Genomic DNA, 25,888 nt, shown 5'->3' with positions numbered 1-25,888 from the left:
GTGAGCTAAAACCAAATATGTATTAACTGTCACGAAGCCTTAAATACACAATGTAAGTAATATTTTGTATAATAGGAAAGAAAAAGCAAACATAAAAATCACATCATTGCCCTGGCTGCCGTGGCTCAGTGGACTGAGTGCTGTCCTGCAAACCAAATGGTCACAGGTTCAATTCCCAGTTGGGGCACATGCCTGGTTTGCAGGCCAGGTCCCCAGTTGGGGACACACAGTGTATGAGAAGCAACCACACACTGATGTTTCTCTTGCTCTTTTTCTCCCACCCTTCCACTCTCTCTAAAAATAAATAAATAAAATTTTAAAAAAATCACATCATCTTTATTTATGCATATGTACACATACATACATTTTATGATAGATTTATGAGTTTAAATGGCTTGGGCTAAATTGCTAAGCTCATTTCACATATAAATTACCTATAGCGTTACAAAATACCACACACAAAAAAACCTTTATATTTTGGTCTTAACAAGTTATACACAAAATAGCATGAAGCCAGATTATTAATACTCAAACTAGGTATACCATAATAGAAAAATATGTTATTGCTTCAACACTTACCATATTATTTTTTAAATTGAGGAATAATTCACATACAATATTATATTAATTTCAAGTATACAATGTAATAATTCGATATTAGAACACTTACCATCTAAAAGTTAGTCTATGAGTAAAACATGCTTACCACTGAGGAACAACTATGGAAACTTGAAAAACTTACCTGAATAAATGGAGATTATTATCATAGTCAAATAATTTATATAACACGATTCATTTCAAGGCTGTTCAAGAATTGTCAACTATAGCCAGTAATCATAATCATACACTATTAACCCCATCCCTATTTCATAATCAAATACCTATCCACGATTCACTTCAAAATCTGGATTCAGATACATCAAGCATTATAAGTTATTGGGTATATATGAAAAATACTGACTGAATGAAATTATTCATTGCTCCTAAGTACCTGAACATAAATTCATCACTACCTTGCTTTCTTCTCTACCACTTTTTCTTTTCCCAATGGGCAACTTTTCACCTATACATAGGTCAGCTGAAAAAATAGCACATGATTTCAAAGAACTAATGATTACCTAATTGTGATAAAGCTTGTTCCAAATAGTCTCTGTTCTCTGGGTTCACATATTAATTCTACTGGATAAACATCATTATTATAGCCAGACAGTTCTAATTATATGCCCACATGCACAGAACACTACATTAGTTTCAAAACAGTAAAACACAAGATATTTTCTTCTTGTACTTGCCTTGTGTCTGCATTTAAGTACAACTCCATAGGCTCCTGTAAATAAAAGAAATAAACAGTTACGACCAATATACAAACTACAGCTCTTGTAGAAGTTGAAGTTCTATTATATTTACATTGATTATCAATATATGTCATAATGACTGTTAAAATGACGATATTCTACAGTGATAATGCAATGAGCTACATAAAAAGACAGCATGGACACACACACACACACACACACAAACCAAGGGTAAAAACAACCTATTTCTTCAACATATATTTTTAAAGGTTTCTCTTTTTAAAGAAAATTTCACTTGAGACATTTTTACATTTAGGCTTAAAATATCCTGGAGACAAGATCTGGGCATAAGAACTTTAGGAGTAAATGAAAATTAGTTCAAGAAGCTCTAGGAAGCTAAAAATTTAAGAGCTAATGATTTACCAATAGTAAGCTCAAGCATGGAGCCTACCACATATGTTCTCTGTCCTAGGAGGCATTTAAATCCTCTCATAGATAGCATCAGTCCCCAACCTTTTTGGCACCAGGGGGGTGGGGGCGGTGCAGAAGGCAGAACTCAGGCGAGCTTCACTAGCAGCTGAGTGGGGACCCCTGTCTTATAGGATATTGAAATCTCTTTCCTGATTGGCACAACCATATAGGTGTCAGCATTCCGGTTAATAACTAGTAGACTTTGATACATTTTTGCCATAACTAAAGGCTCAGTTCAAGGGCACAGGCCACAAGCAGTCCAAGAATCTCTGGCTATTTATAACCATGTACTCCCACTGTGTTTGGTATATTTTGATGAGATCTGTCACTATCTTTTGGGCTATTTATGTAATTATCTAGCCAATAAACTACTTCATTACAGAGCTGACAGCAAGGAAACTGAGGTTAAAGTTATATTGTGAAAATCTAATCAGGAGAATCAAAAGGTAATATATGATAACTGAGGTTTGTAGAAATATCAAGAACACTGATATGAACAGACAGGCAAAGCCTCATGCATCTATGAGGAGACTTTACAGACATGAAATTAAGAAATATGTCTCCAACAGAGTCTAGGGAACCAGAACAAGTCTACCCAACTTTGGTGGAGATGGATGAACCTTAATATCACAGGAGGGGACCGGCCATTACAGCCATCCAACTTAGCTCTACAATTATAGGCAATCATCCAATCCTCATGCCAGTTTTTCTGTGGGGTGAAAATGCACTGTCTAGGCTACAGGAATGTAGAGTTTGCTTGATAGTTTTTAGTTTCCTTAATATACATATATTTCTTAGTCAAAAAGCATTTGAGACACTTTACAAAGAAAAAACATAGCAATGATGGTTCTGACTACAAGTTAAACTGACATATTCTGATTTATATAACAGCCTGGTATTTTTTTTGTAGTTAATGAGAGCCGATTCCTGAGAAGATAATCACTTATACGTATACAAAGAAAAACAAGGTTATGATCCAGAAAATTTAGACCCAGAATCTGGAACATTCCAACCCCATTATATCCTATGAGGACACCTCTGGTCACTAACTTTATTGCATAAGCCTCTAATTGTAATACTTTTGAAAAAAAAGTCAACAACAAAAAAACAAAAAAAGCAGGTATTATAAAACAGATAGTAGATAAGATATGCAGAATAAATTTTATTTACATAATTAAAATCAATCAAGAAAAGAAAAGGGAATTGACTGGTGAAGGAAGATGGATCTGTTCTTTTAATATGGTTTTAGCTTCAGACCTTGGAGCTAACACCAAATGATTATACTGTACTTTAATTGTTTTTAATTAGTTGAAAAGGACTTGACAACTTAATATTAAAATCTAAAATAGCTTTGCTGTTCACATCGGTAAATTTTTAAAACTTCTTTTGAAATTCAACATCTTTATGAAAATTTTTAAATACAAATTTTGTAACATTTGCTTTAAAGATATAAATGCTAAGAAACTATAATTATAGTTGCTTATCCCATTAACAGAATCATTTATCAAAATCTCCATAAATTTATCTTTAAGTCAAGAGCAAAAATTACTAAGAAGAAAAAAATCAGGAAGACTTATGAAAAATGATTTACCATATTTCATCTAATCAGTGATGTCACTGATTATAGGCATAATTTTATGTACTACTAAGAAAAAATAAATGCTGCCAATTAAACCATGACATGCTACTGATTGTAACACACATCTGATTTCAAATATATTACAATATGCTTCCAAATTTATAAAATGTGGTTTGTCATTCCCAAAGACAAATAAGTTATTTATTCATTTATTTACCATGTAGTAAGTAAAATTTAACTTATATAAAAAATTCTTAAGTTATTCACAATAAACCTAGCTGATAAAAAGTAAAATGTAACCAAAAACTTATTGGCTAAAGAAACCACAATTCCTAATGAGAAGAATGAAATAAAGGCAGCTTTAAGAAATCCCCGATTTATTAAACTTTAAGGGGTTTTAAAATGTTATTAACTTTTGAGCCCTGACTGGTGTAGCTCAGTGGATTGAGCACCAACCTGTGAACCAAAGGGTCACTGGTTCGATTCCCAGTCAGGGTACATGCCTGGGTTATGGGCCAGGTCCCCAGTAGGGGATGAGCAAGAGGCAACCACACATTGATTTTTCTCCTCCTCTCTCCCTTCCTTCCCCTCTAAAAATAAATAAAATCTGTAAAAATAAAAAAATAAAGTGTTATTAACTTTCAGTGGGAGAATAAGACCCAAAAGTTGAGAGTAATTTTATTTTTAATATCTTACTTTTATGGCCCATATCTAAGTTGATATAGATTAAATTAAGAGGACCTGAATTATTAATTTTTTCAGTGGTAGGTATAATTGTACATTGCTCAAAAACTCAAGGAATGTAAACTTACCTTCACCTACAACCCCAAGGATCTCAAATTTATTCATCACATTACCAATGTTAGGAATCTTCATGAAGACAAACTCCTCTTTTGATGCGAGCCACAAAACATGGCATCAAAAAAGAACTTCTGAGAAAGTTGTGCAGTAAGTAGAACACAACAGAGCTGAAGGAATAAATTCTCACAAGTTGGCAGGAACTTTCACATATTTCTTCTAATGTGATGTAGTAAATGATTCCCTGAAAGAAGAAACAATTAAAAGCTATAGTCTTATATCTCAGTAACCTGATAACCTGTCCTAGCCTATTTTTTTGTACAGTTCTTTTCAAACCAGGTTAATGTTTTATACCAAAAAAGAAGAAATAATCAATAATCAGAGGAGAGAAGAACCCAAACTGGAACACAAATGAACTTAACTGTATTTGAAATGAGTAACAACCACACGAAGGGGGCCAAGGGAAAAAGAATTAACCTTAGGTAACTCATGAAATGATATTTTGACAACATACTCTGCTGAAACTAAAGACCAAAATAAATACAAACACATATTATGCTCTACTTAGATATTTGTTTTTACATGGATATGAAACTTCTTTATTGTAGAATTGAACAAATAAATAAATATATTGTGGATAATGAGGACTTAGTCCCTTATTCTATTGTCCCTTATTCTATTGTCAGATAAAAAGAAGTTATGAATATGAAAAGGGGGAAGGCTTAAAATTAGAGCTACCCATAAAAGCTCAGTTCTTAATATACAGAGGTGTAGAAACAGGTATAAATGTATGTGTAAATATACATATACACATATATTCCTTAGCTCTGTCTGATGAGGGGGCCTGGAAGCAATGACACTCCAGTAGCCACGAGCACAGCTAATGCACCAATAAAAGGAACCAGGGTTCCTTGAAGAAATGGCTGATTTCCAGGCCAGGGCAGAAAATAAGGAAATGCTTGAAGAATAATGGAGATGCATGTCTAAAAGACACAGTAGTCAGCTTGAAGAGACATCCACTGATCAAATGAGGAACATTTGAGCAACAAAATAAAAATAATAGCATGTTATAATCCAAAGAATAAAATAAAAATGCACCAGTCCTTACTGACATATATGAGTGGGGGAGAAGAAAAAGCTCTTTCTTACAGTATAATTCCAAATAATGAATGTACTGAAGAAACTAGAAAAATTGCCATTTGGCAACCACCCTGGCTATAATTATTTCAGGCAAGTATCATCAATACATAATAAAACCAGTGGTTCAAGATTGATGGAAAACAGAATATTATCTAGCCTCAAAGTTGCTGTCTATAAGATACCTATCAATTACAAAGGAAAAAATAGTAATTTCATAGTGAAGAATCCTGCCAGTACTACACCTTAAGTGAATCAAGTTAACATTGTTAGTAATAGGACAAGTTAACACCATATGCCTCATGACAGAATGCATCACAGCATACTCCTGTGGCATTCCTTCTAAAAAGGTAAAACCTGAATCTAACCAGAGACAGCAGCAGACGACTAAGGACATTCTATTAAATAACTCACCTGTAGTCTTTAAAAATCTCTATGTCATGAAAGACAAAAAACAACTATTACAGGAAAGAAAATTACGAGTTGTGAAAACTAAATTTAATGCATGATCCTGGATTGCATTCTAGACAAAAAAAAACTGCTCCTGGCTGGCGTAGCTCAGTAGATTGAGCGCGGGCTGCGAACCAAAGTGCTGCAGGTTCGATTCCCAGTCAGGGCACATCCCTGGGTTGCAGGCCACGGCCCCCAGCAACCGCACATTGATGTTTCTCTCTCTCTCTTTCTCCCTTCCTTCCCTCTCTAAAAATAAACAAATAAAATCTTAAAAATAAAGAAAGAAAAAAACTGCTATAAAGGATAACTGAAAATTTAAATGTCTACAGATTATATAATAATATTGTATCAATCATAATTTTACTTTGATAATAGTATAGTGGTTATGTAAAACAATTATATTTTAAGAAATGATGAAATAGGTGAAGGTGGTCAAAAGGTACAAACTCTAGTTGAAAAATAAAATTGCTAATAGAGTAATTCTTAAAAGTTTTCATCACAGGAAAAAACTGTACTATGTGTGGTGATGGATGTTAACTAGACTTACTGTGGTGATCATTTAACAATATATGCAAATATTAAATCATTATGTTGTATCTCTGAAAGTAATATGATATTATGTCAATTATCTTTTGATAAAATAAATAATAAGGCACAGACCAAAATCTCTAAAATAAGGCAGTCTAACAAAAAGATTAGCAAAAAAAAAAAAAAAAAAAAAGAGGAAAGAACACCAAAGTTTTTGGAGATAAAGTTTGCAACTTAAACCATTCAGAAAAATATTTTGTAAAGAGAAAAAATGATAAAGTAAATATAGTGAAATGTTAATTTAACAGTTGGGGAACCTGGGTTAAGGGTCCAGGAAACAGAAAGTTCTCTGTATTATCTTTGTAATTTTTCTCTAAATCTGAAATTATTTCAAAATAAGTTCTTTTGTTTCAAAAACACCTATCCTACCATTTAAAAGACTAACAGCTGTATCAACACAAAATATTGGTTAAAAGATAAATCAAAACCAGTAAAGAAATGTTTTTTGCTGCCTATGAAATTTGAAACTTTAAAAAAATATGAGTATCTCATATGGTATTAACATGAAAAGTGTGCCTTTTTGTACATTGTGCCTTTTGTACTGATAGCAGGAATATAAACTGAGGCAAGCTTTCTAAGGAGTAATATGTCCATAATTAAATGCTTTTAAAACATTCCTATCCTGATAAAAGTATCTGATAAAAACCTACAACATCATTCTTAAATGTGAAATATTAGACCCAGCCCCTTTAAAAATTAAGAACTTGACAAGATGTCCTACAATTAATACTTACTAGCATTATTATTAAACATTATCCTGGTGGGTTCTAGCCAGCTCAGTAATATAAGAAAAAATTAAATGAATGAAATATACAGGATTGGAAAGAGAGGAATAAAATAGGGTTTACCGATATTATTGTCTACATGGAAAATTCAGAGGAATTTACAAATTATTAGAATTGTAAGTGTTGGCAAGGTAGCTGAATATAAATTTAATATACAAATATCAACTCCATTTGTAAACAGCAACAAGAAACAAAATATAATTTTTCAAAAAATATCATTTACATCAAAAAAGTTGCTTAGGATTTAACATAACAAAAAATATTCAAGGCCTCTATTGAAATTTATATCTATGAAGATGACCTAAATAAATGGAGTCATCCCAATTGTAAGTTAGGAAGATTCAATATTCTCCATATTAACTAATGGAGAGGCAATCCCAATCAAAATCCTAGGGTTTTCTGAGGAATTAAGAAAAATTCATTCTAAAATATACATGGGAGAGCAGAGTTCCAAGCAGAGTCCACACATCCCTGATAAGAAAAGTAAGAAGGCTCAGGCTTGAGCATAGGATCTGGCAGTACGCCCTTATCAAATATATTGAAGGTCAGAACTGAGCTACAGAAATTCAGACATGATGCTCCTGGCACAGATATAGACAAATTAACGAGTGGAACTGATGTGAGAGCCCAGAAGCAGACGTACTTACTTAAATATCCCTAGAGCTCCATTCTCACTTCCCCCTCAATTCAGTCTGTTCTCTACACAGAAGTCTTTAGGATAAGTAAGATCATGTCACTTCTCTGCTCAAAACTCTCCAATGGCCTCTCTTATCATTAAGAGTTAAAGTCCAACTCCACAAAAGCCACAGGGCCTTGACCTACCCTCCTCTGACATCATCTCTGACTAGTCTCTCTTCTTGGCTTGCTTCACTCCAAGCCACATTAAACTCATTTCAGTTCAATATGTAACAAGAAAGTCACAGTTGTACCTAATCCTAAATATTGTCACTCTAACATTTACTTTAGGTCAGATTCTTATCATCTGATGTTTCATTCAACATTTACAAAAAATGTTTTTGAAAAAAGGCAAGAGAAAGCAGACACTATATTTTAGAAAACTTTAATAGAATCACAAATTTTAAAGGATGACTGTTAAATTTAGAGAAAATGATGTCACAATTTCAGAAGAAATTAATAAATATTCAATTCATTCATTAAATAAATAATTACTGAATGCCTAACATGTTTCAGGAAATGGATAAATAATACAAAAGACAGTGGTGAACAAAATAGGCAAAGTCCTTGCCTTCATGGAGCTTTATATTTTGCTGATGGAAGAAAAAAATACAACATTATTATTAGATACTGATACATGTTATAAAAGACAAAAAAAGGAATGATTACTCAGAGAGGCCTCTCTGAAAAGGTGACATCTGAGGTGAAATATCAATAACAAGGAGCCAGCCATATGAAAATCTAAGTTAGTCACACTTCAGGTAAAAGATGCTCAGAATGTTTGAGAATGAATCATCCGGGAAACATGTAAATATTCCATTCTCTTGCCAATAATTGTATATGACTCATTTCAAAGGAAACTAGAGATAAAAATTTTATTCCCTCTAAAGAGACTCAGAACCCCAAAAGTTCTGTATGTAAGTCTATGTAAAGAACATTTGGTCCCATTTACTTATTCTCTGTGGAAATCAAAACTACTGAGTAATGCAAACTGGGAATCAGAATTTAAATGTGTGAGTAAATACATAACATAGGTGTCAAGAACAGTCTTTTAATTACCAGTATTCACACTGGGGGGGTGGTACCAAATGGAATTTAACTATGTAAACAAAAAGGGGGCAACTTAGTAGAGCAGACAAATTCAGTGACCAAAAGTCATGTCCCAGGCCTACAGCTTCCTTAGCAAAATTTAATCTTAACATTCTATGAGCCACGTCCATTGTTTCCATGCATCTAGGATAACAAACCTTTGAAGTATCAGAGTAATTTCCTCTTCCAGACCCCTGGAAGGAACAGCAGCTGGCACCAGAGCACAAAACCACAAGATTCCTCGCTGTTACACACAGTTTACTGTACACGTTAGCTTTCCTGTCCCCACCAATGTAAATGAAATGTGTTTCTCCATTTTCCTTTCTATTCAATTCCAGAGATTTCCCCACTTTGCCTTCTCTTGTCTCTTTAATGTACCAGCAATGGGTTTTATGTAACCTTCCTTATGTTTTCCCCTTTGATTCTAAATGTAAAAAATGAGCTGCAAATCTGCCCTTCTCTGCAGCATTTTCTCAATCCCTTTGAGATCTTGCTTCTGGCACGTCCTCGAATTTCGGCTCAAATAAATTCATATAAAATTTTTCTATAGATTTGAACATTCTTAAGTCAACAACTACAATTTCATGTGAATAACACTAATACATTTTTAAGGCATAAAGACTCAGATATTTTAACTTCAAATAACTCAATAACATGGATGAAATGTCTCTTTGAGGGTAAATACAAATTCTGGAGCAAATGCTTTTTAAAAACAGCCCCCAAGCCCCAAAGACTTAACAAGACTGTGAAGAATTACATGGCTAAAATCAAGGCAAAAGAATAGAACCCAGAGATGTAATACAAATCACCCAAAATGGTTTTAGCCCTGTGGCACCTGAATATCCAGGGAAAAAAGCAGGGGAGAAAACAGCTTACTCTTGATATCCTTACAAATCCAAGGACAAAAAAGTCAAAGGCAAGAGTGTTTCAAAAAAAAAAAAGTTTGATAAGCCACTACTCACTTGAAGCAGAAACCCTAAAAAGCTACACTCCCAGGATAGAAGAAACCAGAAAGAAATCAGCCCTTGGGCAGATGTGAATTATAGCTTTGTGTCACCTGGATAACCTAAATAAACCTCTAGGTATACCCTGGATTGTTGGATTCAGGTGGTCCAACATTCACACTGGTGGTGCCACCAGCAGTCTGGATGAAGCAATGGGGTAGGATAGGAGTGAGGGTGCAAAAAAAAAAAGCAAGTCTCTGCAGAAGATAATTTCAACGTAGGCCTCACAATATTGCTACAGATAATTTCTCCTTTACATTGTGCAGTACATAATAGCCAGATATATAAGGTAATAAAATACCACAAACAAGAACCAACAGAAACTACTGAAGCAGAAAATGACCCACAAAGACTTGTAATATTAGAATTATCAGGAATGGCCAATAAAACAACTATAAGGTTGAATTAATAAAAACCCAACAGTTAAACATTTTGACAGAAATTGAAGGTCTAAAAAGTAAAAGAACAAATTTGAAAAAATAAATTAGGATCCTAGAACTGAAAGAATAATAAATAGCAAAGAAATTTGGCAGGCAGTTTAAGGAGAAAAATATCGGGATATACAAATTTTAAAAACTTGATCAAATGAACATATAAGCAGTAGCAAAGAACTGCAGACTATCTTTTTCCCCCAAGCACACACAGAATGTTTACAAAGACTGATAATGTGATAATGTGCAAGGCCATAATGCAATCCAAAGCAAATGACAAGGACTGAACTACAAGGATGTTCTCTGTCCACAGTGTGACTATGCAAAAAAAAAAAAAAAAAAAAAATCAGTCACAAAAGAAATAATTAGAAAATATTCATATGTTTGAAAATTAGTACATTCTTAAAATAAGTCAAATAAGAAATCATAAAAGGTATGTAAAAATAAAAATTTATGGGAAGACGCTAAAGCAATGTTTGGGGTAGGTAACTGGATCCTTTTATATGCATATATCAGAAAATATTTTTAAAAAATTTAATAAGCTGAGCATAAATCCGAAGAGGTTAAAAATAACAGCAAAATACATGCAAGGAAAATATAAAGATATAAATACTTAAGAGAAGAAATTCATTAAATAAAAAACACATGAAGGGGCTCAGAATAGGCATCCCCAAGACATGCTACTTTGGCCTGTGGGTTATTTTGAGCTGAAGGCAATGGACATCCTACAGGCTCACAAGAAACTTTTACCTCTCTGAAAGAATTTAAGTTGGGGGCCTTGCCCATAATAAGACTTATCAATAGAAATGAATCTTTGTGACCTATCTATAGGGCAGAGCAAACTTATCATTACTGAACATCTGCTCTTCTTATAGTCCTGCAAATAACCCTCCTCTCCTCTGAAGCCCCAAGGCATTTTACCTCATTTCTTGGCTCAGGATGCCATATATACCACATTTTACCTTTGTCTCTGAACATCTCCTGTATGTGAAGTCTCTGAGTCTCCCAGGATGTGGGGTTCCCATATGTACATATAATTAAATTTGGATATTTTCTCTTGCTAATCTGTTTCATGTTGATTTAATTATTAGATCAGACCAAAAATAAATCCTAGAAGGGTTGAGGAAAACAACTTCCTTCCCCCCACAAACAATCAAGAGATCAAAGTGAGGCAGGAGATAGTCAGGAAGGAAACTCCAGAGGCCCCCCGCAGGGCTGAGGTAGAAAACACCTATACATGACAAAGACCCCCTAAGACGGGTTGTTCCTGTTTTCTGGGATAACTCTGAATCATAGAATGCGCCTGCACGCTACCCCTGATGATAATATCATTATAATGAAATAACATTGTGGGACTCCCTTCTCCAGTAGCCAATCAAGAAAATGATGGGAAACCACACATGCGCAGTAGCTTTGAAATCCAACTCCTTGTACCTGCGCAGGAAAAGCCCGCCAAAGATTAGCAAGGGTCTTCTGCCCTATAAGAACAGAATCCCCCAGCCCACGTGCCCTTTTCTCTGCTCAGAGCTGGCCCACTCCCGTGTCCTGTGGAGTGTACTATCACTTAATAAATCTTCCCTCTTTCTTTATGCTATAAACTTTGTGTGTTCGGTTCAATTCTTTGTCCTCGATCACTAAGAACCTGGTTACCTGTGCACACCTGTGACAAAAGGAGCAAAGAATTGGATCTTAGAAATCAACTTTGGAACTAATCAAAGGAGAAAGGGAACTCAGCCCAGCCAACAGGTTGATTTCAGGCTTATGATATCCTCAGCAGAGAAATCCAGCCACCTCAAGGCCTTCAGAACGGTGAGCTAACAGACATGTGCTATCTTTACCTGCTAAGCTAGTGGTAATTCATTACAAAACAGAAAACTAACACAGTATCACTGCATTTACATACAGTGTTAAAACAGGCAAAGCTGAACTACATTATTTAGGGATGCATATATAAGTGGTAAATCTATAAAAAACAAACAAACAAGTGACCAAGGAAGTGTTCTAAAAATCAGAATATTAATTACTTCCAGGGAGGAGTTGAGATTGAGAAGAGATACATAATGAGATAGGGTATATGGCAAAATAGCTGCAATCAATAAAAGCTACAGAAGCTGTTGAGAAGACCACTTCCCACCAGATTTCTGGCTTAAAACTCAGAGACAAGCTCAATCCAACATGGCAACTAATTTCACCTAAACATAATCCGGAGCCTCATTGTATACTCATTGTAATGCATTAGCATGTTAAACAGACACACCCCATGCCACCATGATCTGAAACGGAAAGCCCATATAAGAACACAACATGGCCAATGAATCTTCTCTGAAATATCTCCACCCCTTTTCAGGGATGATCCTGATTATTCCTCCCCTTTATTGAATACCCTACCCCAATGCCGACTGAATAACCCTCAATAAAGGAAGCAAATTCTCCTAAAGGAGGACTCCTGTCTGTGGAATAGCTCTTTCTCTGTCTCACCACTTCACAAATAATAAACTCACCTTCAGTTTAACCTCTATGCTGGCTTGCCTTTGAATTCTTTCCTCCACGAAGCCAAGAACCCACAGTGAGTTGTGGACTCTCAGGTCCCCAGACTCCTGGAATGCCTACATCAATAACAAGGCTGCTCTGGCCAGGTGGCTCAGTTGGTTGGTTAGAGTGTCATCCCATATACCAATAGCTTGCAGGTTTGATCTCAGGGCACATGCCTAGGTTGTGGGTTCAGTCCCTGGTTGTGACATATACAAGAGGCAACTGATTGATGTTTCTCTCTCACATCAATGTTTGTCTCTCTCTCTCTCTCTCAAATCAATAAACATATCCTCCAGTGAGGATTAAATAATAATAATAATAATAATAGGGCTTCCTGGGACTATGACCATGTTCTATTTCTTGACTTGAGTGACAGACATTAGAATGTGCATTTATATTTTATGTATCTCTATGTTGTTACATTGCACAATAAAACAAGTTAAGAACTCAAGAGTAATTCTGACAATGACATCATATATAAATATTTCCTTGCTCATTTTTATGGAGATAAAAGATAATTTTTATCAAAGGTAAACATTAACCAAAAAAGTTTAACTAAACTATCTTTGAGGGTCAGACTCCACAAAATGTACTCTGTCTAGTGTTGGGTATCAACAACAAAACCAAAACTCCCTGTGATGGATAATTGGATGCTGACCATGCCTATCCGTGACAGATAAGGAGCTGGTGAGGAAACTGAATGAGTTTGCCCTCAATGAGCGATAACTAACATTCAAATGTCTGAAGACTCTTTGCAAAAGAGGGACTAGAACAGATGATTTGAATTATTTCAGAGGGAAGAACTAAGATCAGTGGTAGAAGTGAAAGGAAATAGATTTCAACTCAGTAGTAATTGGATAAAAATGAACCATTAATGGTTACTCTTTCATGTTATAAAATCTGTCAGACACTTACAGCGGACCAGCCCACTTATAGATGTTTGGGGATACAGCTGTGAACAACACAGACTTGGCCACTGCTCCCATGGAACCTACTGAAGGTGAGGCAGGAGATAGTCAGGAAGGAAACTCCAGAGGCCCCGCAGGGCTGAGGTAGAAAACACCTATACATGACAAAGACCCCCTAAGACGGGTTGTTCCTGTTTTCTGGGATCACTCTGAATCATGGAATGTGCCTGCGAGCTACCCCTGACTCATTATAATATCATTATAAGGAAATAACATTGTGGATTCCCTTCTCCAGTAGCCAATCAAGAAAATCATGGGAAACCACACATGCGCAGTAGCTTTGAAATCCAACTCCTTGTACCTGCGCAGGAAAAGCCTGCCAAAGACTAGCGAGGAAGCTTCTGCCCTATAAGAATAGAATCCCCCAGCCCACGTGTTCCTTCTCTGCTCAGAGCTGGCCCACTCCCATGTCCTGTGGAGTGTACTCTCACTTAATAAATCTTCCCTCTTTCTTTATGCTATAAACTTTGTGTGCTCGGTTCAATTCTTTGTCCTCAATCACTAAGAACCCGGTTACCTGTGCACACCTGTGACAAAGGGAGAAAGGCAAACATGATCATTCCAGAAAGTGAGCAGATTTGTTACCCCAAAATATGCCTTTTGGCATTAAGGATTATTTTAAGCTAAAAGCAATCAAAACCCAACAAATTCAGGAAAAGCTCTTAACCTCCCTACTCAACTGCTTACATTTACTTTGGAAGTGGGGCCTCTGCCAGGAAGACAGCTATTACCAGACACCTTTCATCTGCATAACAAAGCAACTTTTGTTTTTCAAAAATATCCTCTGGCCTTCTTGTCAAAGACCTTCTCCCCTTTGTATCTATCACCAGACCCCCACCCCTTTCCTTAGCTCAGACTGTTAGATAAGCTTCAGTTACCTGTCTGTTCTTTGGATCTTAGTATATTCTTATGAAGCCCTGTACCTATGAAATTAAAGTTGTTTTTCTTCTGTTAATCTGCCTTACGTCAATTTAATTATTTAGACCAGCCAAAGAACCTAGAAGTGAAATTTTTTCCACCCCTACAACAGTGACATGAATTATAAAGGAAAGAAGTCTATTTATAGAGTGTTATGGCAATTGAGGAGTGGTCCTTTAGATATGAAGGTCTTGTAAAGGCCTGTCTGAGAAGGTAAGATCTGAGTAAAATTTGTTGAATGTAAAAAAGCAAGCAATGGGAATAAGGATGTGAAAAGAGGATTGGAGGCAGTACAAAGAGCCTTACAGAACTTGATACATTCAAGGACACAGATCTGTAATCTGAAGCATAGCAGACAAGAGGACCAAGAGGAGGAGGGAGAGACCACTGGAAGAAGTTTGGCCTTGGTAGAAAAGAGTCCTATACTAAACTAGATGTGCTCTAAGGTCCTTCCCATTGCAAAGATCTAAGAATTTCTCAAAAATCATTTGAGGTTTTGATTACTAATCATTAACTTCATAAATATAACAGAATGCACTTTAAAGTGGATTTGTCTTGCACTAAGAAACACACCTAGCCTGGCTGGTGTAGCTCAGTGGATTGAGCGCGGGCTGGGAACCAAAGTGTCCCAGGTTCGATTCCCAGCCAGGGTACATTCCTGGGTTGCAGGCCATAACCCCCAGCAACCGCACATTGATGTTTCTCTCTCTCTCTCTCTCTCTCTCTCTCTCTCTCTCTCTCTCTCTCTCTCTCCCTCCCTTCTCTCCCTAAAAATAAAGTAAAAATAAAATCTTTAAAAAAAAAAAAAAAAAAGAAAAAGAAACACACCTAGAATTAAGTAATCTTGTCTCTGCTTTAGGAAGTAAGCAGGTACCTATGTATAACAACTGACAGAAATGTAAAGTTTACAATGTATTTCATTATTAGGAATACTAAATTTAAGAATTGCCTGGACCCTGAATATTTCCTTTGTGGCTGAAATGATCATCTTCGCCTCAATGGATCTCTTCTTCTTCCCAAAGACAGTACAAAATCAGTTGAGTTTTGTTTTTATTTCTGATGTTATATTTATACATACAAATAAGAGAACCATTTTGTCACTGAAAAGTGCACAGGAATAAATTTGGTACATGACACATTTCTGTTATAATAAGAGAGTTCAAATGGTTTGAAAACATCTTAAAACTTGTGATCCATGTATGGAAGGAAACCATTTCTATGGAAACCACAACATCGAGGGAAAAAAGTCCAGATTACACTCTTGTAGAGAAAGAACACTCCATGTTGAATCTAAGATAGGCGATAATACACTCCCACTTATTTTCTTCCTAGATGGGACCCCTGACCCATAATTAATAGGATCTTCATTATGCTTTATTCCCTCAATAGTGGAGAATAATTTGATTTATAAATCCATTCCCTATCATTCAGTCCCCATCATTAAATCAAATTGATATTTAACTATCATGAGTAATATACACAGTTTAATAGCATAAAAATTTCAAAGTACCAAACATATAGATAGCCTTCCCACCCTTTACTTTTAGAATCCTTCCACAAGGAAGGAAATCCAACACCAACTCAATGTATCTCCTACCCAGCTACTTGATAGTTCGCCCAGCACTGCCAACCCTTTTCAATTTACAGCCCTTCCTTAGAATGAGGGCTTCATGGTTTAGATTGGGAAAAAGACTTGTGGAGGCTAGAAAAATAATTTTCCTCCCACCTTCTCAGTTATCCTAGCTGGGTTAATAGTCAAATTAACAAAGACAGATTAACAGGAGAAAATGTTCAACTTTTTAATACAAATGCACATTTGGAAGTGCAATAATGAGACCCCCAGATAATTTGGGTATTTGAGGCTTATATGTTATTCTGGGGCTAGGGAGAAGGGGAGTGGGGATAGTGTAGTTTGGGACTTCAAAGGAGAAAGAAGGCCACTCACGTGGACATGGAAAAGCAAATATTTGGTAAATAAATATGAGTATTTGCTGGGCTATCTTTAACAATGAGACACAGAGAAGACTTTGAACAAGTAGACCTGTCTGTCTATCACACACTAGTTTATATTAAACTAGTTATCTGATGCTATCTCCCTTCCTGGAACAGGTCCTCTATTTGGATTCCTTTTAGACAGGGGAGAGGTCAAAGGGTTTTTCATTTGTCTTTTGTTCCTTAATAACAAGCTTAAAATCAATACCCCCAATATCCAAAGAGACATATTTTAGGGTAACAAACTCTGCTTCCCTTCAGTGCTAAATAAGGATCAGAAAAATTCAAGATTCATTCTAATACTATACCATTTAAGATACATTGTTGGTTTAAAAGGTTTTGAAAGCACCTGCATGAAAACATAAGTATCAACTTTTTGTGGTTTCTATGGAATAATTTGTCCTGTTCTCCAAATTCTAAATAAATTTAAAAGAAGTTGGGGACCACCTCAAATTTTGTTGGGTTGATGTGGGTCAAAATATATGGTCTAAGTTATTATCTTCTACTTCAAATAAAATAATCTTCAGATGAAAAAGGATAGAAACAACTGAAGTCCAAGACAATCTGCAGATCACTTGGTAGCTCATATAAGATGGTTCCAAGCAGGGCATAGGCAGTGGCTGAGTTCAGCCTATACTTCCCAAGAGGCACCAGAACCAATGCATCTGGTGGCCATCTTCAGACCACACCAGAGCACCACCCAACTGCCTGCACAAATGACACACTCAAAGGGCAGACTCATAAAACACTAGAGCTCCACTAAAGTGAGTCTTGCCATGTAGGGACAACCCCTGCACGATGGCTCTTCCAGTGTAGTTGTGGCCAGGCCTCACAAGCAACCAGCCTGAGGGTTGTTGATCCCTCCCAACAGTAATCAAGGCTCAACTACAACAGGAGAGCATATACAACTCACACAAGGGACACACCTGGAGCACCCAGTTCAGGTGACCAGGGAGACTGTACCACTGGGCCCTAAAGGACACCTACTACATAAGGCTACCCTACCAAGACTTGGAGGCGTAGCATCTCTACCTAATACATACATACAAACACAGACAGGCAGCCAAAATGAGGAGAAAAAGAAACATGTCCAATATGAAAGAACAGAACAAAACTCTAGAAAAAGAATTAAACTAAATGGAGACAAGATACCCTAGAGGGTATTGTGCTGAGTGAAGTACATCAGGCAGAGAAAGACAAATACCATGATTTCACTTATATGTGGAATCTAAAACAAAAACAGAAACAGAAACAAACTCATAGATACAGAGACCATTTTGATAGTTGCTAGATGGGAGGGGAGTTGGGGAGATGGGCAAAAAGAGGGAATGGATCAAAAAAACACAAATTGGCAGCTACAAAACAGTCATGAAGATATAGAGTATGACATAGGGAATATAGTCAATAATGTTATAATAACTATGTATGGTGTCACGTGGGTACTAGATTCATTGGGTTATCTCTTCACAAGTTATATAAATATTTAATCACTGGGTTGTATACTTAGAACTAATATAATATTGTATGTCAACTTTAATTCGAAAGTAAAAAAAATTATTTTAAAAAAAGACTAGCCAAGAGCAACTGTAGTCACAGTTTTTGGAAAGGGTAACAACTGTACATTCTGTAAACCTAATAATTTATAATTAAGCAATCATTCAATAAATATGTCATGAGCACTAACTATATGCCATGCAACCAGTGTGAGAGATGTTGGGGATATATCAGTGAAAGAAATAGACAAGTCCCCTTATCTCATGGAGTTTATCAATGAATCACACAACAAGTATAAAAGTGTAACTGTATATGTTATTTAAAAAAGCTCTAAGGTGCTACCAGGGCTTGTAACCAAGAAGTTTTTTACTTCATTAGGGAGTATTTGCTCTTCCAAAGAAAGCAATGAATGGAGTGAGCTAAGATCTTTAGGCCAAGAAGACATAAACTTAATGAGGGAGGAGGGATGCTCCAGGAGAGAATGATTTATGTGAAAGTCCCAAGTCAGGAAGGAACACTGTAGACACAAAACAATCAAAGGTGGTGAAGGTGGAGTGGTTAATAATAACCCAGTACAAGGTAAAGGTGGAGAAACTGTAGGTGGAGATTTTAAGTAGTTTTATCTTTATCCTAAGACATAAGGAGCCAACAGAGGGTTCTGAACAAAAATGGGAGGGTGGGTTCAGAGGATGCTGTGAAAATCAGATGCATTTTGAAAAGGATCATATAAGCTACAGAACAAAGAATGGCTTGGTTCCTGGAAGGAGAGATGTCAGTTTGAGGATATCACAACTAGGAAGCCATCGTAGCCAACCAATGGAAGGATAAGGGCAGGATGGACTAATCGGTGGATATGAAAAGAAATTGATAGATTCAGGATACATTTGGAAGGAAAGCCAACACAACTGGGGATGGATTACAGATGGGGAGTGAGGGAAAGAGAAATCAAGGAAAACTTCTTGGTATGGGGCTTGGGCTATGAGTAGATAGAGGTTGCTGCTTCTTGATGTGAGAAAGACTATGATAGGAACAGGTTTAAGGGAAGGGAGGAAATCCAGAATTCCATTTTAGCCATGTTAAGTTTGAGTCCAGATATCCATAAAAATAACAAAAAGCAAAAACCAAAGGAAAAAGAGAAAGAAACTGAAGAATCTGCAACTTATGTTACAAAGAGTTAATATCCTAACACATAAAAGGTTCCTAATGCTCAATAAGAGAGGCAGAAACCCGATTTTTAAAATGGACAAAGTGATATGAATGAATAGTTCAGAGAAAAGGGAACACAAATGTCTCCTAAACATATAAAAAGTTACTCAACTTTACATGTAATAAAAACTGAAGTTTAAAACGACACTGAGCAATTTTTTGGATTAGCAAAACCCAAAATTAATATATGATGAGAGCATATATTAATGCTCTCAGTTGATGAAAGCATGAGGGGGCCTGATTAAATGAATTACAGTACATCCATTCAGCTGTTTTAAGCTAGAGTTGGAAGTGAAATATGTATATACACTAATACAGCATTTCACAAATTTAAGTTTTCTCACTAATTTATTTTCCAAAACACCAAAATTCTACTTAAAATTACTGTCTAATTTAATGCCATTTATGTTTTGTACACTGTGATTCTACATAAAATTGTTTTTAAAAAGGGGTTTATTGCTTTTTTTTTGTAAGTTTGAAAATTCACTATTTGAAATGTATAAAGGTATATGGTAGAGTTTATTTGTCCAGAAGACATCAAGAGATTTCAAACAGCTGATAATCTGCAAAATTCACAAAGGCTGCTTCCAAGCTAAACAGTGTGAATGCTGTCACAAATTAAGCTTCTTATCGTGTCTCTAGATTTACACCAGAGAGATTCTGAAGCTTTAGTTTCTTTCACCAAGCCAAAGTATCAGATTTATGGCTGACCTTGACAACTCTCATTTCCTCAGTTAAAAATAAGGCTCCTCTGCTGGATGATCTCTGAGGTTCCTTGTAGCTTTCAAGTCCCACAATTTCATTTCTAAATACCCAGAAACACTCAAACTAAAATAAGTGTCGAAATCCTCAATTAATAAAGGTCAATTCAGACCAGTATAAATATATACACTCTACCCTGTCTCTTTTCATTATGGTCCCAAATCACTTACCAAGGTAAGTTTTAAGAACCATTGAGTAAAATCATCTTAGAACAAGAGAAGGAATGGAGTGATTTCTTTCAGCCTATTTCAGAAAAACTGTAAAACCAGAATAAGAGGAATACTGCTGGCCAAACATATTCCTGGGAGGATCACTTATGTTAAATGAAAAAAAAAAAAAACAAATAGTAATAATGACTAGACAGCAGCAACTTTGCAAGGCATGAAGAAGAAGTCTGGGATAATTTCCAAATGGGTTGGGAGGAAGTTATTTTTATTTACAGAGATATTTGTGTCCTATTTAAAATATAGAAGGAACTGAGGAAAACCAAACTAACGATATTACACTTCCTCAGCTGTTGTCCTAAGTTTAGAAAGGTAAGTAACATTACTTGGACCAAAGAAATGCAGTCAAAATTATAAGCAATTTCATCAAGGCCATTAAGTGATGAATGTGTTCAATTAGGTTCAAAAGAAATTTAAATACATGACTAATTAATAAAAATATACTCTGTTAAAAGAAAGGATATGTTCTTTCCCTATTTATCTGATTGGGGGGCAGAGGGGATGACAAGATATGACAAGGTTACTTCTATTAAGAACAAACTGACAGTAACCAGAGGGAAAATGGGAGAGGATAATGGGGGGAAAGGGGGAAGGGTTGTCAAAGGACATGTATGAAGGACACATGGACAACACCAAAGGGGGATAGGATCGAGGGTGGGAAGTGGGGATGGCTGGGGTTGGGGGGAGTGGTGGAGGGGAAAATGGAGACAACTGTACTTGAACATCAATAAAAAAAGAGGACTTCTGGGAAAACTTGGAAAGAAAAGAGCTGTGATCCTTCCCTTCCACCGGAAACATACTTTCTTCTAAGGAACCGCAGTTGTGTGGATGCGGGTAGACTTTTTACACTGGGACAAGTTACTCCAGCATTTTTATCTGCATGTTCCGAGTCAGTCAGGCACATCAGTCCTTTCAGCAGAACCTGCCTTAGGCACTTAACCTTTTGTGGCTCAGGTGTGCCAAGACAAAAAAAAAAAAAAAAAAAAAGGCCCAAATGGAAGAACAGATCAAAGCTCCAGAACAAATACAACCAAGTGACGAAGAGATAGCCAACCTATCAGATACACAGTTCAAAACACTGGTAATCAGGATGCTCACAGAATTGGTTGAATTTGGTCGCAAATTAGATGAAAAAAAATGAAGGTTACACTAAGCAAAATGAAGGAAAATGCACAGGGATCCAACAGTGATGGGAAGGACACTGGAACTCAGATCAACGGTGTGGACCAGAAGGAAGAAAGGAACATCCAACCAGAAAACGATGAAGAAACAAGAATTCAAAAAACTGAGAGGCTTAGGAAACTCTAGGACATCTTTAAATGTTCCAACATCCGAATCATAGGGGTACCAGAAGGAGGAGAGGAAGGGCAAGAAATTGCAAACTTATTTGAACAAATAATGAAGAACTTTCCCAATCTCGCAAAGGACAGAGACTTCCAGAAAGTCCAAGAAGCTCAGAGAGTTCCAAAGAAGTTGGACCCAAGAAGGAACACACCAAGGAACATCATAATTACATTAGCCAAGATTAAAGATAAGGAGAGAATCTTAAAAGCAGCAAGAGAGAAGGAGACAGTTACCTACAAAGGAGTTCCCATCAGACTGTCAGCTGATTTCTCAAAAGAGACCTTACAGGCAAGAAGGGGCTGGAAAGAGGTATTCCAAGTCATGAAAGGCAAGGACCTACATCCAAGATGACTCTATCCAGCAAAGCTTTCATTTAGAATGGAAGGGCAGATAAAGTGCTTCCCAGATAAGGTCAAGTTAAAAGAGTTCATCATCACCAAGCCTTTATTATATCAAATGTTAAAGGGATTTACCTAAGGAAAAAAAAGATAAAAAATATGAACAGTAAAATGACAACTCACAGTTATTAATAACCACACCTAAAACAAAAACAAACAACTAGAACAGAAACAGAACAACAGAAATGGAGACCACATGGAGAGTTATCAGCAGGGGAGTGGGAGGGGGAGAGAGGGGGAAAGGGTACAGAGAATAAGTAGCACAGATGGTAAGTAGAAAATAGACAGGGGGAGGTTAAGAATAGTATAGGAAATGTAGAAGCCAAAGAACTTATATGTATGACCCATGGACATGAACTAAAGCGGGGGCAGGTAGGTGTGGATGGGAGGGGCTGTGCAGGGCAGGGGGAAATAAAGGGAGGAAAATGGGACAAGTGTAATAGCATAATTAATAAAATATATTATTAAAAAAGAGGACTTCTGATGCAGCCCCACAGCCTTCCCAAGACAGCCCCAGGGTCTAAGAGAGCACAACTTATGCCACCTTCTCTCTCTCCCTCCCTTCCCTTCTCTTCTCTTTAAAATCAATAAGCATGTCCTGGGGTGAGGATTTTTAAAAAAGTAGGAGTTCCCACAACCCCTTCCTCAGGTTTGATTAATTCCCTATAATGACTCACAAAACTCAGGAAAACTATTTACTCATCCTATTGACTTTTATAAAAGACACAACTCAGGAGCAGCCAAATGGAAGAGATACATAGGGTGAGGTGGGGGTGGGGGAGTAGAGAGCCTCCATGCCCTCTTAGGGTACATATCACCTTACTAGTACCTCCCAGTACCTCAATGTGTTCACCAACTCAGGCTCCCCAACCCTGATACTTGGGGGTTTATATGGAGGTTTCATTATGTAGGCAGGATTGATTAAATCATTTGTAATTGAATTCAAATTCTAGCACCCGCTCTCCCAGAGGTGGGGGTGGGAGGAGGGGACAGAGAGAGCTAACCTTCTAATCATGGCTTCATCCTTCTGGTAACCAGCCCCTAGCTTGAAGTTATCCCAGGGGCCTCTGCTGGGAGTCATCTCATTAGCATACAAAAGACAGACTTATCACTCCGGAGACTCAGGGGACTTTCTTGAAGCAAGAACTAAGAGACCAAGACAGTAATAATCTACAGAGAGCTGATTAGAAGGTCCAGCAAACTCAGAAGTTTAAGCTTCTATTTTGAAGCAGCCATAACTAACATACTACCTGCAATGGATGAGTGAAAAATTTGAAAATGACTTGGAGAGAAGCAATTCTGAGACAAGAGGCAAGAAAAGCAACCACCTTTTCCTGCAATCAAGTCCAGGAGATATACCAGATTCTTACAATAAAACCTCATTTTACTTATGGTTGGTTAAGTAAGTTTCTATTCCTTAAGATACTGCCTAATTATAATATGAAGTATATCACATTAATATATTAATATATGTATTATTAGGGAATCAGTTTGGTTACTCTAACAGAGAGACCCAAAATAATATTGACTTAAATAAAGAAGTTTATTTCTCTCTCATGTACAAAGTCTGGGTAGGTGTATCTGCTTCAGCTCTCACAATTTTGCTTGCATCCCTGCCACAGAGAAGACGAAAAAAGTGGGTACAGGGAGTAAAACTCCTTTCCTTTTAGGGTACAACACAGAAGATGTACCATCATTTTCATTTCTATTCTTTTGGCCAAATTTAATCCTGTACCCAAACCTGGCTGCAAAAGAGACTGGGAAATGTAGCCTTTACCTGGGTAGCAAGCGCCTACATTAAAAAAAAAAAATCAATTACTATAAGTGAACAGATATTGGAAGCCAACTTGTAATATATTAAATATGCAAAGACTACATCTCACTCTCCAGAGTATTTCAGTCACTATCAGTGAATGTTCTTAAAAGAAATTAGAAGAGATTCTCCAACCCAAGAAAAAAAAAATAAATGGGAAAGAGACAAATGAACCCCCCATATGGACAATAGGAAGGAGATAAATGAAAATTATTTTCAGCACTTTCTATCCTTCATCATGCCCTTATTCCCCAACTCTGTCAGATCACCCATTAAAAAGTCAAGAACTAGCAGGCATGTGTATATTACACATGCACTACAGAAGACAGAAGGCAGATGCGAAGCACAAAGGATGTAGTTGTAATCTGAGAATAGCAAACTACCTGATTTTGCTGGCTAAATGCGTCAATCCAGCTGACAAAATTTTGAGGTTCTGTATTTCAAAGAACCGAGAAGTCCTCAAACTAAAATCTCTTGCAAAAAGTCATCTCCTTTTATTTACCTTTAGTACCATTAACACGCCAGTAGAGTGGAGTATTAACATTTCAGAAAGTTGGCACAAAGTCCTATGGCATGCTTGGTTATTTTTAACCCCAAATCCACCAAAGACTATGTAAGAGTTATTCATACTTAAATGTTGTATCTGTTTTCCTCTCCAAAATTTGCACAATGCTTCCTGACCTGAAATTCATTTATGGGTTAATTATTCATTTAAAACTTTAATACTGAGAAAAATCAATACATAAGATATAGAGATATTATATAGTAAAATACATTAGGAAAAGGCCATGGTGTTAATAAGAAAAAGTTATCCAAAGTACAGCATTTAAAATTCTCAAGTGATGATAGCATATGAACACTGCTTCAGTAAATACATAAAAAAATGGAAATCTTGAGATTCAAAATATTAAACATCCCCACCATCTACTGATGAGATGAGGCCAAAAGAAATAGCCCAAATGGGAAAATCAATGTATTGGATCTTTCTATTGTGAATTTGGTTCAGCTTCCTATTGTGCACTGTGTCTCCCAGAATTGTGTTCCCTATGTGGTATACCAAGTTAGACATAGATGGCCAAACTCTTGGAAGGTCTTCATGGTTATTAGACAAGGTGAGGACAAATGCAGAGGTGCCTGTCAGGTTTCAGCTTGTCCTCATTCTCTTCTGGTCCCCTCTGTGTCCAGCTCTTCTTTCTCACCTGACCAACCGTGGTCCAAGACCCATCAATAGATGGTTGGCTATGGGCTGTGGATTCACAGAGGCAGTAGCTATACAGAGGTAACAGCCTCCCACAGACCTCTCTCTCCACGATCATCCTCTTTGCATTTACACTTTGATGACATTACACACTGGACTTCTAAAAGTCTTCCCAATAAGCTCTGACTTACCCACCTATACCAGTGTTTCAGGAGGACCTATTAGTGACTATTTTTCTGATTCCCGCCCCTTTCTGATTTTCACATACCCAGCTCTTCCTAAAATTATGTGCAGTCTGATTACTATAATAAATCCCTCATCCCATAACATTCACAGTGGTTCTATTTCTCAGACTGAATCCTGACCAATATACTGAAAATTCAGCAATTTGTAATCCAGCAGTACTGACAAAATGGGTTTAATTACTAAAAGCCATTTTTCTGTTACTACTAAGCTGAATTTTTTCTGACATAACCAGGTTCACTTCATTCACTTACTACTTTATGAGAGAAATGTTCACTGCTTTCTACCAAATGATTCCTTAAAAAGACTTCTCCATTACTTTTATCTTTAATTATTTCCCTACATATAGGACATAAAAATACATATTAAATAATGCAAATTATAGTATTTATTCTAAGATGTTTTAATAAGAATAATGTGTTAAATTTTAGTTTTTAAAGTGTTGTTTTAATCAATTTGTCATTTGGGGACTTTCTAAAAGACAAATGACT

General features: G+C 36.4%; 1 protein-coding gene across 4 annotated transcripts in view; it reads right to left on the bottom strand.

Annotated features, from left to right (window-relative positions):
- CDKL5 (cyclin dependent kinase like 5) overlaps positions 1-25,888 on the bottom strand; it is a 171,775-nt gene that overhangs the window by 114,449 nt on the left and 31,438 nt on the right. For all 4 annotated transcript variants that reach the window (XM_036017173.1, XM_036017172.1, XM_036017171.1 and 1 more), the window contains exons 2-3: positions 4,158-4,387; positions 1,293-1,327 (exon numbers count right to left, since the gene is read on the bottom strand). In XM_036017173.1, the coding sequence (XP_035873066.1) occupies positions 1,293-1,327; positions 4,158-4,221 (99 nt within the window). In that variant the 5' untranslated portion in view covers positions 4,222-4,387. The remainder of the gene's footprint in view (positions 1-1,292; positions 1,328-4,157; positions 4,388-25,888) is intronic.

The sequence above is a fragment of the Phyllostomus discolor genome, chromosome X, assembly GCF_004126475.2.
Source record: "Phyllostomus discolor isolate MPI-MPIP mPhyDis1 chromosome X, mPhyDis1.pri.v3, whole genome shotgun sequence".
NCBI classification, from domain to species: domain Eukaryota; kingdom Metazoa; phylum Chordata; class Mammalia; order Chiroptera; family Phyllostomidae; genus Phyllostomus; species Phyllostomus discolor.
Note: the sequence above shows the minus strand (reverse complement) of the source record. Positions and strands in the feature narration are given on the sequence as shown.